General features: G+C 30.9%; 2 protein-coding genes and 1 pseudogene across 2 annotated transcripts; 2 read left to right on the plus strand and 1 right to left on the minus strand.

Annotated features, from left to right (window-relative positions):
* The first annotated feature begins 243 nt into the window (after window positions 1-243).
* On the plus strand, window positions 244-1,986 carry LOC107905239 (protein ROH1-like; annotated as a pseudogene).
* An 8,720-nt stretch (window positions 1,987-10,706) lies between these two features.
* On the plus strand, window positions 10,707-13,422 carry LOC107903145 (UPF0496 protein At1g20180). The gene is made up of 2 exons (XM_016829190.2): window positions 10,707-10,895; window positions 12,166-13,422. The coding sequence occupies exons 1-2, from the start codon at window positions 10,859-10,861 to the stop codon at window positions 13,227-13,229; spliced, it is 1,101 nt and encodes a 366-aa protein (XP_016684679.1). The 5' UTR covers window positions 10,707-10,858; the 3' UTR covers window positions 13,230-13,422.
* Window positions 13,423-13,432: 10 nt separating this feature from the next.
* On the minus strand, window positions 13,433-14,484 carry LOC107903146 (citrate-binding protein). The gene is made up of 2 exons (XM_016829191.2): window positions 14,194-14,484; window positions 13,433-13,952 (listed from the first exon to the last, which is right to left on the minus strand). Exons 1-2 carry the CDS (start codon window positions 14,461-14,463, stop codon window positions 13,569-13,571), a joined length of 654 nt encoding a protein of 217 aa, XP_016684680.2. The 5' UTR covers window positions 14,464-14,484; the 3' UTR covers window positions 13,433-13,568.
* Window positions 14,485-15,566: the final 1,082 nt, after the last annotated feature.

Here is a 15,566-nt window from a genome sequence, read left to right on the forward strand (position 1 = left end):
TATAAGAAAAGTTTTTAATACTAAAAATTAGAATAGATATGATTTAAAGTAGAAATGGTGTAATCCTTAAAAAGCTTAAAATGAGACGTTAAGTATTTCAAAATGTTTTAAAAAATACATTTTCAATACCGAATTATTAACATATTTAAATATGAAAAACGCCACTAGGTGGTCCCAAATTGCTAGCATTTTCCTGATCAACGCTCCTGATCTGCTCAAAACAAAAATCTCTGATCTAACATGCCTGTAGTGTCGCGTGTTAAAGTTTTTATTTTTACCAAAACGTCAACGATAGTTTAAGTTTTAACAATTAAGTCCTCGGTTTGTTTCAACCACAATCTCCCATCCTCCTCGTCGGTTTCTTTTTTTTTGTCAACAGCCTTAAAACGTGGTCTAAAATTGCCAACAAAAAATTGCCGATCTTTCATTTAGGAGTTCTCCATGTCCATGATTGTCTTCATTTCTCCCTAATTTTCTCTCTTAAATAACGGATCTAATTCAATTCAGATTTTGGGATTTTATATAATAATAATGATTATTGTTGATATTATTCGATTTGAGAATGCTCGCGACGGAATTTCAAGGGAATTTGACACCGTTGACGAATTTAAGCCGTTGGTTTGGGAGGGATCAAAGCACAGGCGATGGAGTCGCTAAACAATGGATCGGGTTTCAACGAGGTGGAGCTTGAATCCTTTCAAAGGCAAATAGCCGACCGGTTCCAAGACTTAGGTTCTGTTTCTTCCGATGAATTGCTTTCCCTCCCGTGGGTTCGGAAATTGCTCGATGTTTTCCTTAGTTGCGAAGAGGAATTCAGGGGTATCCTCGTTAACAACAAAGGCCGGCTAATGAAACCTCCTTTGGATCGGTTGATCGCCGATTTTTACGAGCGTAGTGTTAAGTCGCTTGATGTTTGTAACGCGATTCGCGACGGGCTCGATCAAATCAAGCAATGGCAGAAGCTGATGGAAATCGTGATTTGCGCTTTGGGTCATCGTAATGTCAATAAAAACAACACCAATAAGAGAATCTTAGGAGAAGGGCAAGTTCGCCGTGCCAGAAAGGCTTTGTCAGAGTTAGCAGTTGGGTTGGTCGACGACAAAGATTCCTCTCAACCATTGGCTTTAAGGAATCGTTCCTTTGGAAGAAACAATAATAGCAGCAATAGTCAATCCAAGGATCAACGTCGTCTCGGTTATTTCAGGTCACTTTACCTTCCATTTTTCTTCTCATTCTTAATTATTTTCACTTTAAAACATAATTTTTTTTTGACTCGTCTATTGTTTCAGGTCATTGTCTTGGAATGTTTCGAGGTCTTGGTCGGCGGCTAAACAGCTCCAAGCAATTGGGAGCAACTTGGTTTCACCACGAGCGAACGAAATTACCGCCACCAATGGACTCGCGATGCTTGTTTTCACGATGGGTAACGTTTTGTTGTTTGTAATGTGGGCGTTGGTGGCTGCAATACCGTGCCAGGACCGGGGTTTGCAAGTTCATTTCTACATGTCTAGGCAGTTCCCTTGGGCGGCTTCCATCCTTTCATTGCACGATAAGATAATGGAGGAGTCGAGGAAGAAAGATAGGAAAAACACGAGTGGGTTTTTAATGGAGATTTATCAAATCGATAAGTGTTCGAGGTCGTTGAGTGAATTGACGGGTTCGGTGCAGTTTCCGATCAGCGAGGAGAAGGAAAGAGAGTTGAGGCAGAGAGTGCAGGAAATGGGGCAGGTTTATGAGGCAGTGACGGCAGGTTTAGAACCATTGGAGAAGAAGGTTAGGGAACTGTTTCATAGGATTGTTCATAGTCGAACCGAAGGGTTGGATTGTTTAGGAAGGGGACACAATTCTGAGTAAAAATGTTTCTTGCAGTTAGATCATGTTTACCTCTGCCTCGGAAATGGTTTAACCCTGTTTACCTCTTCCACGAAAATATGATGTAATGTGTATTATTGGAACAAGTAAACATAGATAATATTATAATGTAAATATTAATTAATTTATTATATACGAATGTTTAAAAAATTAATAAAATTTATTATATACGAATGTTTAAAAAATTAATAAAAATTAACATATTTCTAAACATCTTTTTTAATGTAAATAAAAACAAAATTTGAATGTTTGCAACTGTGTAAGAAATTAAGATAAAACAATGGGAGCAGGTCAAATATTTCTAATTTTGTAATATCTGAATTTGTATACTTGAAATTTGTTAGGGCATCTCTTAGAAATTCTGATGCAGTTATCAAGGTATTTTACAATTGAGCTTGTATTTAAATCGTGTATTTTCTATAGTTGCCTCTCCCTTATCAAGTAATTGAGTGTGTTTAAATACAAATGGTTCGGTTAAAATTGAGGATGCATTTGCTATAGTTAGAGGGCTAGTGCGTGATTGAAATGTGGGATGCATTATTGGTTTCAGCAGATATTTGGGTAATTGCACTCTGCTGGCTAAACTTTGAGGTATTTTGGATGGGCTGAAATTCGCTTTGGATCAGGATTTTGAGAGAGTTTTAATTCAAACTGATAGTCTTGAAGCAATTAATATCATTTAGGATGGATTACTCGGGGTTTCCAATTCCGTTTTGATTAGGAGAATTCATAAACTATTGGAACTTTTAAGACATTGAAGTCTTCAACATATTTATCGGAGATTAATAAACTTATTGATAAGATTTTTAAGACAGTACGAGACAGGAACTGATTTACGGTTGATTGAAAATACCCTTTAGAAGGGATTATTTTAATGATTTACGTTTAAGTTGTATTTTCTATTCCACAAAATAAATTTCTGAGTGTCATTATTTGAATATAAATTAAAATCAAATAGCATTATACATGGGATATAAAACAATTGTAGAGAATTTTTGTTCTATATGTAATTGATTTTAATAAGTAAAAAGGTAAATATTGTAAAATAAAAATTTAGAAAAAGGGTTTGATCCTTAGAGAAGATATCGTTGGAACGAATATGAATAATGAAATCAAATATAAATTCATTATCTGTAAAAATAAAGCTAATTCAAATAATAGATTTTCAAATCTAATTTTCTTATTCATAAAAAATAAAGAGGATCTAAATAATAAATAAAAAAATTAATATTGACATTAACTCTGAATCCACTAAAAATAATAATTAACATATTTGAAATCAATTAATATTTAAATTCAACAAATAAAATATGTATAAATATTCAACTAAAAACACTTATAATTTGGTTTTCAATATTTTCAAGATTTTTTATTCGTCATGGAAATCTAACATCTGAAAATTATTTTAGGATAAACTACACTTAAAAGTCATTAAACTATGAATAAATTACATTAGTAGTTACTCAACTATAGTTTTTTTTTTTGGTCACCCAATTATGAAAAGTTACAAAATGGTCACTCAACTATTTAATTCTGTCTTTTTTGGTTACCTAACTATCTTGGATTTTTGAGTGTTTGTATTTTTACGTTAGCCAGCTGGTGATAAAAAAGGATACAATTAAATAGTTGGGTGACCATTTTGTAACTTTTCATAGTTGAGTGACCAAAAAAAAAAAGAAAAACCATAGGTGGGTGACAACCTCTATAGTAGTTTACCCTTAAATTATTAGTAAGTTTACTTTTTGTTTACTCAACTTTAAAAGGTTACAAAATGGTCACTAAATTATTCAATTAATGTTTTCATTTAAATCATTGAACTATTCGAAAGTTTCTTATTTTGTTCATTAGGTTGCTAAGTTTTTTTTAAAAAAAAATAAGTTTAGCTAGTGAGTTCCAAGTGGTGATTCAATGATTGGTTCGATGGATCAGTACCCATTGACGAGTAGAAGAACATACTTTAGATCTAAGTTAATTTGACAACCAGTGTCAGTGATCGAAGAAGAAAGCTATTTGGATTTTGGTTTGTAGATTTGTGACGTTTAAAGTTGTTTCATGAAAAAAATAGAACTGTAGAAAGAAGGGAAATGGGAGCTTTTGATTAGTGTAGGAGTGCTTATAGAAAAGGCCATATAACATTGATTTTAACAATATAATGACTTAAATGAGAATTTTTAAATAGTTCAGTGACCATTTTGTAACTTTTTGGAGTTGAGTGACCAAAACATAAACTTACTAATCGTTTAGTGACTTTAGGTGTAATTTACCCTTTATTTTATAATAAACTTACTAATAGTTTAGTGACTTTAGGTGTAATTTATCCTTTATTTTATAATAAGATAATATTAAACAAGTACTAATATCTTATACAGATTTAATAATAACCAATGTTTAATTAAAACTTAATTTGAAGTTTCGAGAATGAATAGTAACATATTGGAGTTTGAAAGGATAAATGAAACTAACTAGGATTTAAATAAGGGTACCAAATAATTATACTTTAATTAAATATTCATATTTATATTATTAAATATTTTATATTTTATAATATAAAATATTTTTACTAATTTTTTATAAATCGTAATCTATATTTATTATTAAAGTATTATTACAAAACTTTTGAATAAAATATTGAGAATATTATTTAAAATTTAATTATTAATGTTAAAATTTCTTATTGAAATAAAATTGTGGTATTTAATGATTTATTAAAAATAATAAATCATTAATCTAAATATGTATGTTGAATAATATTAAAATTATAATAATTTATTTCAATATTTAATAATATTTTTTAAAAATATTATTAAATATTTGAATTTTTTTCAAATTATTTTTTTATAAAAATAAAGTTACTTATGGACTTATATTTTTCAAAAAATGACTTATATTTTTCAAAAAAGAAATTTAATTTTAAAAATAACTTTTTTTCATTGGCATTTTCTATTAACCAAATTATTTTTCATGAAATAAACACAGTAAAATACAAAAAAAAAATCTTGTATGTCATTTTTTGTGTTCTAAAAACGCTTTTCAAGCAAATAAAATAAATAAACAAATAAATAAATAGCTTTTCAAGTTAAATAAAAAAGCTGAAAATTCAAGCTTTTAGCTTTTCAAAAGTCAGTTTAGGTGTCAAACTGTAAATTTGCACTTCATTTATTTTACCTATAAATTCCAAATGTGATTTATATTCAAATTAAGTTTTACAAACAATTTATTTTAATTATTTTAAAAAGTATTTAAAATTTATATTCATAAATCATAATATTAACAATGAATTATCATAAATTATTTTATTCTATTTGTACGATAACAATATAAGTTGAATATTTATTAGTACCAAAATAATAATATGATATCGTAGTAACACCAATAACAACAAATGAAATAATATTACTTTATATTTGAGTCAATTATAATTTTTTTTAGCCAGATTTTTATTATAATTTAAGTTTATATATTCCACGTGCCATAAGATTAACGAATTTAAATATCATTTAAGTATATATTTAAAAAAATTAAATACATATATTTTTCACTTTATAATATAATTTTAAAATAAATATTTTATCTTTTAAAATGTATTTTTAACATCACATCTCATACAGAATTTAATTTATTACTTTTAACAGTAAAATAAATAAATTGAATTAAGTTGAATTTAATTTGAACTTGAGTTTTAAGAATCGAGTTGGTCTAACCAGTGGTGGAGCTAGAAAAAATTTTTTCCTTTGGGAGGCAGAATTAAATTGCATATTTTTACGATAGCACAAATGTAATTTTATCATTTTAATAGCTTATATCTTCATAATTTTTAAAGGGTTTAATAAAATTTTTATCGTTTTTGAGCGGTAAAGTACAATTTTACCATTACTAATTTAAAGTTTTATAAATTATAAAAGGTTTAAATTGATTTATAATTTTTAAACAGTTAGATCGAATTTTTATCATTTTTAAAAAATTAAAGTAAAATTTTATCATTACTAATTTAAAATTTTATAAATTATAAAAGGTTTAAATTACAATTTTAACGTTTTAAAGACGTGGTTATCCCTGGATCTCTTAGCGGCAGAGCCATTGGGTCTAACTAGAGGTGTTCATGGGCCGGGCGGCCTGGCCCGGCATGACGGCCTGCCCGAAATATGAGAGGGTTTGGGTAAAAATATAGGCCCGAAATATGAGCTTGGGCAAAAAAATGAGGCCCGTTTAGAAAACGGGCCGGGCCTCGGGCACCACTTTTTTGGCCCGGGCCCGGCCCGAATATAATAAATATATATTTTTTATTTTTAAAAATATTTTAAAATACTTTTTTTATTTTTAAAATATTTTTAAAATACTTTTTTTAATTTTCTAAATTTTTTTGGTGTTTATTAAAAATGGGCCGGACCGGGCCCGGGCTTAGGAATTTCTCCCGGGCCGAGCCTGGACAAAATTCCAGGCCCATAGTTTGGGCCGGGCCTAAGACTCAGGCCAAAATTTTTTATGGGCCCGGCCCGGCCCGGCCCATGAACACCTCTAGGTCTAACCTATGAAAGATATTTTAAAGTGCTTTCCTCATGGGATAGCAACCTCCAACAGATCTTATAAATCAAGAAGAGTATAAAAGAAAACAGTTAACAGCAAAAGACACTTTTTCTATAAAAAGAAATAGGAAAAGCCTAACTAAGGGAAGATTATAAAGTTGTAGATCATTTGATTAAGCATGTGAAAATGATGGTATAAAACCATTTAATCGTTTATATGTTAATGGTGAATATCAAATGTGAATATGTTGGATAGTCATATTTATTGAGTTGTATTCTTGTATAAATGTATACCAAATAGAAATATTTTAAAAAAAAAATTAAAGAGTATGAATGAGTTAAAATGACAAAGTTAAGAGTACATATAAATTAAGTTGTATGAAAGCTTGAGCTCAACTCGAAGTTTGAAGTTTGGCTGGAGTTGGAACGAGTTTTACGTTATAAAGCTCAAGCTTTATTTGATATAAAAATTGAATGGCTCGAGCTCCTTGAACTAGACTTGTTTATCTAGTAAAAATGAATTAGATTCTTATTAGAAGGAGTTTTGGTTTCTAGCTACAATGACCGTTACAACTTGAGCCAACACTTACCTTATTTGTGCTGTTAATATTTTGATCCAAAATGTCTTGGGCTTTGTATTTGTGATCTCGGGATATTATTCATGGCCCATTTATTGTAATCAATTGTGTAGAATCAAATCAACAAGTATTGAATCGGAGTCTTTCATGCAATCCAAGTTCTCTTGTTTAAGGAGATCAAATCATTTGACTTTGGGATATCTTGAAGATATCAATTTTTATTTTAACTTTTATGAGGATAACCAAAGTCTTTTCTATGTGGTTACTTACAGAGAATATGATTATAAATGATTTGTATATTAGTAAGCCTAAACTCTTATATATAATCGACTTGTACTAGGTGGAATAGTATAGAGAAAGCACTTATCATTGTTCACATGGGAATCAACATGTTGAATGCAATTTCGGAAGTAAACTCAAGCGAGTTACTTGATTTACAACTAACCTTTCCAGGGGAAAGTTGTAACACCCCACGTCTGACCCGATCATCGGATTCGAGTATGGGGTGTCACAGGGTTGATCCGATTAGAAAACACACCTTACTACTTTTCTTTAAAGAAAATACCCTTATCTATTTTGGTGGATACCCCATTTACCAGAGCGATATTCTTTTAGTTTAAGACCACTTTTATTTGAAAGCGTGATTTTAGATTAACGAGTCACAAATAACATTATGCCAACAAGGCTTCCATTCCACATTCGGCGTGTTCAAAATAATGTTCAATATAGATTAAGAATTTCAAAATGGTGGTTTCTAATAGTTGACCTAACACCCCCAGCAAATACATGTTAACCCTGAAAATAAGAAGGCTCACAAATGACCATAGATTTAGCTGTATCCCTTTGATCACCACGCTTAATCTAAAAACCTAAAAGGAAGAAGAAAATTGGGTAAGTTCTTAAGAACTTAATGAGATCCTGGGAAGAACACCATTGATTACTATCAGACATTAAGAGAAAAGACTCGAACTAGCAGATTAGTTTTCCATATTCAGCAAATACATTACCTTAGTTTGTAGAATATTAGCTGGCGGACACTACTACAATCATCTCAATCTATTGGCGGATCACACTGGTTTCTTGACTCGTATGTGACGGTCATGGGCATATCTACTCTGTGATTACGTTAATTGTGTGGACTACCATTTATGACTAACAGACTTACTGCTTATGTTTTCATGCACTACCACACACTCCCTTCCTTGTGCTAGCTTTTGATCTCGCTTCCCGAAGAACCAATTTTTCTTATACCTTTATATCCGTCATCAGGGCTATATAACAACATCACCCCTGTATCCTCCTAACTCCCCTCTTTGTATGAACACATAGGTGTTCCCCCACAAGGTCGAGTTTTCACCAATCACGGTTTGCATCTATGTGCCATATCGGAGGCAAAACATTTTATCTTGTGTCTTTTTTATCATAATACACAATACATATCCGGTTCGTCAAACCAGGGTGTGACAAAAGTCTTAGTGGAGAGTGATCTTGTTTAGAGTAAAAGTGTGAGGTTGTTATGTAATGAGTGTGTAGAACTTAAATCATTACTTGTACTTGTTAAAATATAATGAATTAGCTTTCTGGATAAAATCCTACGAATATAGGAGGAATCTAAACTACATAAACAAGTTTCCCATGTCCATTTCTAATCTGTACTTATCACTTACTCTAACTGCAACTTACCATATATTTGAATCTATAGTTGATATCAAAGCTCTAGTTTTCAATGTTAGTGGTTGCATTTGAGCTATAGTTTATAAATATTATTTAAAAATAAAAATGTTTAATTAGACTCATCAACTATAGTATTATTAAAATACTGAAATAAAGTAATATTAAAATAAGTTGTAGATTCATACACCGTTGAGAGTATCCTGCATGGGAATTAATAGATTGCTTCTTTTCTTATATTCCTAAAATATTATTGGATTTATCCTTTGAACGAAGGTGCATGCATACCAACTCTCCACGTTTTTTTAGATGAAGAGATAGAGATAAAAAAGCAAATTTCCAATCCGAAAAATCCTTGTGAGTTGTACACCCCAAAAACATGAAGTTGTTAGAATCTTACAAATTAAAGCCCCCCCTTTGTCTTTACACGTTGCCCCCATTTCCCCAAACCTCTCCACCGCTGCCCTGGCCCCTCTTCAAGCCTGGACGTTACCCAACCGACTGCTCATTTCATTAACCACTTTATATATATCGCTTACATGATATGAGTATAGTACATATGAATTAAAATTTGTCGATTGAGTATTAGATCGTTTGATATAAGTATTGTTATTAATATAGGAGTATATTGATTCAAATGCGTTGAAGCATATTATTTTTTTTAATTATGGGTTGGAGAAGGATTATGAATCATTTTAGACATTATATCAAAAAGAACAAATATGATCTGAATTTATAATAAAATTTTTAAAAAAACTTAATTAAAATTTAAATATGACTTTGAATTATTATTTTAACATTTGAATTTTCTTATTATCAATGTTAAATCTGATTATTATTATTTGAATGTGAATTGGAGTCCATTTTAAATAATTTTATTTATTATATATATGCAAATTTATCAAATATTTAAAATTAATAAGTAAAAAAAAGAGAGTAAATAATCCAAATATGGTATGAGGGATAGCTGTTGATGTTATTTCTTATTTTTTATCCTAAATAATTGGAAAAAAATGTAATTACCTGGAGGATGATAAAGATACAACCTCTTAGCTTAGCATTAGATACCCAACCAACATTCTTAGAAATACATTATTCCAATTATTAAAGGTTTGGTATTCGGTCAAAGCAGTTTTAAAATATTGTCATGTAATTTTTAATATTTTATTACATTGTTATAAGATATTTGTCAACTCTTAATTTCTTTTGTGGAGTCTAAAATTTCTATTGACAATGTCTCAAATAATTTCCATTATTAAAACGGTATCTTTTCATTTATTTTTTCTTTTAAGTGTACTTAAAATTGAGATCTTTGCTCTAATGGATGGACAATGGTGAAACTAGGGGGCCAGTAGGGACCCCAACCTTCTTTAAAATGGAAAAATTTTCATTTAGGCCCTCTCAAAATGATAAAAAATTGATTTAATCTTTTAAAAACTATAAAGATATATAACTATTAAAATGATGAAATTGTATTTTTACTATCGTAAAAATATACAATTTAATTCCGACCCCTCTTACAAATATTAATATTCAAATAATATTTTTTTTCTTTTCCCTATGAAACCAAAAATCATTACATCATTGAGAAAAGAAAAATTGAATTATAGATTGTGGAATACCATTTCATAAAAGTAGCTATACAAATTGATTGAGTTAAGTTTGATATTAATATATGATAAAAGAAAATGAGTTTCAGCCTTCATGTGAGTCTTCTACATACAAGCATTAATGGCGTAAACTTACAAAAGCACACAACAATACAAGGACAAATAGAACACTCCCCAAAATAGAGGATAACAAAGCTTTCCAATTGCAACAAGCAAATATATTGACGACATAATTCTCCCTCCATATATCTCTTTCTTTTCTTTAATTTTAGACATAATACTTACCATTACATAACATAAAATACATCGAATGCGTCCAGCATATACAAAATGACAAGAAAAAGCAAATATATATAAATGTTCCTTTAAAGAAGGCTTTATGTAGTAAGGCAAAGATATATATGAAGTCCCACCGCAAGCTAGGCAGTTGTATTCTAATTTATTATTGTAGAAAAGCCTCCATTATTAATTACTTGTCCCTTGTAGGGTTGTTTATAAGGAAGAGGATTTCTCAATACACATATAGGCATTTCTCCTTCAAACCCACCAATATTAGCTCCAAATTCATTCCTTCTTCCTTCTTCTAAGACAAGAAGAGATCAATATGTGGGCAAAGTTTAGAGCTTTTAAGATCAAAAGAGGTATGTACGCTTGCTCTCATAAAATATTTCCTTTTTTTTTCTCTTAAATAAAAGAGGTCTTAGTTTCTTAAGAATATGAATTCAGTTCAATTCTAAGTTAGTTCTTTGGCTTAGTTTTATGTTTTTATTGGAAAAGGAAATTATTAGAATGAATTGGTATTTGATGCATGAACTGATTTAATTAAGTTTTGAATTTATTTTTAGAAAAAAATTAAAATTGATAGTGTTAGGATAATTACCATCACTGGTCCAAAGCCCGAATGGATTTGGGTTGGATTGTAATGAGCTCGCATGATCAGCTCGCTCTCCCGCGAAGTTACACGTGCATAAGACCTTATAAATACGCGTCGAGCCTAGAGTAGGATACGTGTCTATATGCATGAAGCCTACTCGACTAGCGTGTCATGTCAATGAACAATACTCATATCATATAAATATACATATACCACTACTTGAGGAAGATAGAAAGAGAAAAACACTCAACAAATAGAGTCTCTTTTGATAACACAATCTAATGCTTGAATGAAAGATTTGTATTAACAAAGATGTATTTAAATGGAGCTTTTAAGTGACAAGAAAAAAGAAAGGGGAGTTGCAGTAAATTAAAAATCATTTAATTTGTGAAGTAATGATAAATTTAAAATTCAAACCCTCATCCTTATAATCATTTTTTTTCTTCAAATTATGATATTTTTAAATAATAATAAAAAACCACTAGGCTTTTGGCAAAAGAAAGCTTCATAACTAACTTGCTAGCTTCTTCAATAAAGGGATTAGATAATTTAATATTGATGACACTTAACCTATTTAGCAATATATAATGATGAAACAAAGTCGCAAATTATTTAATTAAGGGAGTTAGATGAGAGAGTAAGGATCTTTCTCGCTTTAATCTGTGAGGGTTTGATACTCACCTTAAGCATGGAGTAATTTTAAAACTCGTAGATAGTGTCTACCTCTTTAATGGATCTACAGATAATGAATACCTTTAAAAAAAACAAGTCACAAATTATTTAGTAGATTTATTCTTCATTTGAATTCCTATAATATGTTTTCACCATTTTCTCCTTTAAAATCATATAGGAGCCCGTCATTTATATTTCTTTTTCTTGATAGTGTAAAAATTGCAAAGACGTGCACATAAACGAAAAAAATAATTGATCTAATTATGAGTTGAAAGAATAATTATAAAACTATTTCTTCATTTTGTATCTAATTTCCATCCAAGCTTTCTTTTTCCATTTATCTGTAATATAATATTTTGTTTCAGGTGAAAAAGAAGTGAGAGATGGTCGCAAAAGCTTGAATGTAAATGATGAATACCTTAGTGCATTAAGAACCAAATCATACTTAGAATTTTCCTCTAAAGCTCAAATATTAGCCAATGAACCCTCGTCTTCATTCAAATTCTTTCAACTCTTGGAACCCTGTCCCGACACCATATCTTCTTCCATCTTAAAATCTGCAATCCTTTCCGAAATGCCCGAACTCAAAACCCTAATCCTGGATTACTTCGATATTAGTGCTGAAGCTTCGAAAATTTGCGGTCATCTCCTCACTAAAATCAACCAAATCCAACGTAATTATCACTTCATTCAACGAGCACTCGATTTGTTTGATGATTATTATCATTCTCCTGATAACATGACACAAGTTCTTTCGGATTTCAACTCATTCTTTGCCCTAAAAAACCCATTTTCGAACCCTATCAAACATGATTTCAAGATAATCAATGAAAAATACTCCTCAATATTGCACCATCTTAAATCAAAGAAAAGAAAGGTTACTCGGAAGATAAAGCTGATCAAGTTCATCCACAAAACATCCGGGATTTGTTTAACGACAGCTTGTGGATTGCTAGTAATAATAGCTATAGTTATAGCAGCACATACTCTTGCACCATTGTTAATGGCGCCTGCAATTTTGGGCTTCGTCCCTGAAAAGCTTTTAAAGAAGAAAAAACAGGTATTGAAGAAACTTCCATGTTTGAAATGTGGGTTCCTTAGGAAAGTTGGGGAGCAACTTGATGTTGCAGCCAAGGGAACTTATATCTTGAATCGGGATTTCGATACACTGAGTCGACTGGTTTCTAGGTTAAATGATGAAGTTGAACACAAGAAGGAAATGATAGGGATTTGTTTGGAGAGGCAAAGGGAAGATCATAGGTTTTGTCTTCAAATCGTGAAGGAGTTGAAGAAGAGCCATGGTGGATTCTGGAAACAGCTGGAGGAGCTTGAAGAACATGTTTATTTGTGCCTTGTAACAATCAATCGAGTAAGGGCATTAGTAATCAAGGAAATGACTGCATCTTTTACACAAGGTTTCAGGGACTAGTTATACAAGCTTTTCTTCTACAAGTTCAATGTGTATATGTTTATAATTGTAAATAACAACCACCGTTCGTTTTTTTTTAATATTATTAAGAGTATAATCTCATGAATTTATAGTGTATAAAGGTATAGATAATTGTTTAATCAAAGGTTAATGAGTCAAAGTTGATATAAAACATAACAACATCAAATGATTCAGTAGATTCCGTAGCGAAATTATAAATATATTTCTATATAGATTATACAAGACACCGAGATGTATAGCATATTACATTAATAAATACCCACTTCTCTAAATAGAACAAAGATTAAATCTTTAATCAGATATGTGTGCATATAACAATCATTTTTTGAAAAGCTTAATATCCCTCCACCTAGATTCCATGAAGTTGCTAGATTTAGCAGGTGCAGCATAAACGCCACATTTGAAATACAAGTCACCGGGTCCTTGATCGTTCACCACGAACTTCTCTTCTCCGTCAATGAAAACAGTGATCTTCCCTTTGCCTACATCATGGATCACATTCACTCGAAACCACTTGTCGTACAGATCCGTGGCCACCAGGTTGTACCGATAATACCTCATGTTTCCATTGTAAATCCGCAGTTGCAGCGTCGTTGCTCCTTCAGCAGCGCCATGAATTTGCACTATGGTCACCCCGGATGTCCCTGTTGGGACGAAAGCATAGCCTTCAAATTGCCAAATTCCAGACGAGTAGTCATGTCCCTATAACACCATGCACCCACAGTTCAGTTAGATTGCACTTGGGTTTCATAGTATGTGTTCCATTTCGAACGGAATTGAATAAAACTATAATGCCCTTCGTAAAAAAAAGATAAGATTAATTTAAAAAATGGCATTTATATTTTTTTTGCAAAGATACTTAAATATCCGTAATCACATAAAGCCCAAGCTCCAAATTAATTTTTTACTTTCTTACCACTTGATTCAATACATGCTAGTTTACCTTTATACGTACTTCTGTGCGAGGTCTAGTGTCACTGTCAGGTTTGAAGGACTTATCTCTATTGTAGACCCAAAAACTCCGAATACCATCGGAGTAATTATAACGTTGAGAAAGTGGTATATTATACGGTTTCTGTAAATCGAAATTCTCATCTGTTAATGGCACACGAGTGAACCCATCGGTAGGATCTGCACCACAAATAAACCAATGATCTTTCAAACAAAAAATAACAACAATAATCAAAAGTTTGTAGCAATTGGAAGCCTTCATTTTGGTGCAATTTCAGAAGAAGAAGTAAAGGAAAACTTAAGTTGTATGAAGATGGCATAACCAGATCTTTGGGACCATATTTATAGTCAGATATTTGACTGGAGTATTTGCCACATTGTTTTTTAGATTAACGTTTGCCGTAAGCCATTGGCAGGACCTTTATGCTGCTGTTTTAATCGATTAGTCTTATATCTCAGCCAATGAAAAGCGCCTTGATGCTGAAACTTTGGCTTCATATGTCACAACTCTTTTAAGGTTCAAATTAATTCTCTTAGATACTGCAATTATGTCTTCATCTCCAACGAATATTATGCTGTCCTTGATGAACCCATTTTAAAATTATATTATCCGGATTTAAATGAGTATGGGGTATGGTTTTGTATTTTATGTAAAAAAAGAGAGAGTATATTTTATATTTATAATCAAATTTTGCAGGCTTATTAAGGAGTAGATGTTGATCACGAATTTTAAAATTGCTTCATACTCAAGTGATGATCGAATCCTCAACCACTAGTTAAGGCAAATATATTTTAATCATGAATATAGAATATAATTGGCAATGAGTCATCGATGATATCGGTAAAGGCTGAAGCCATATTTTGATATCTATTATGAATTAAATTCTATCCTGTATCTCTCCTGTACCTATATAGTTTGTAATTGCAGTTGTAAGCAGTAAATTTTGGGTGATTTTTAACCGCATATTGCCGAGGAAACTTGGTTGGTGCTACCTGACAAGCTGTTTAAAAGAAGTGACCGGATTCCTTTTGAGGTTTCTGTTGTAAAGAAAAAAAAACCCTTAATTAAACCAACTAATTCGAAAAATAGCAATCATTAATTCTAAATACTAAGTAAATATAATAAAAACAAAAATAGGTATCCAAATAACTTTTTATCAATTTTCAATTATTTAATTACATTTTAACAATATTTTCTGTATAATTAATACATAATTTTGATAATTTTTTTGACCTGAACCCTAAACCTCAAAGTCGAATCCAGAATCTTGAACCTTGAACTCAAACCCCTAAATACATAATTTTGACAATTTTTTAACCTGAACCCTGAACCTTAAAATTAAACCTAAAATTTTAAACCCTAAA

This window comes from Gossypium hirsutum, chromosome D05, assembly GCF_007990345.1.
Source record: "Gossypium hirsutum isolate 1008001.06 chromosome D05, Gossypium_hirsutum_v2.1, whole genome shotgun sequence".
Lineage (NCBI taxonomy): Eukaryota > Viridiplantae > Streptophyta > Magnoliopsida > Malvales > Malvaceae > Gossypium > Gossypium hirsutum.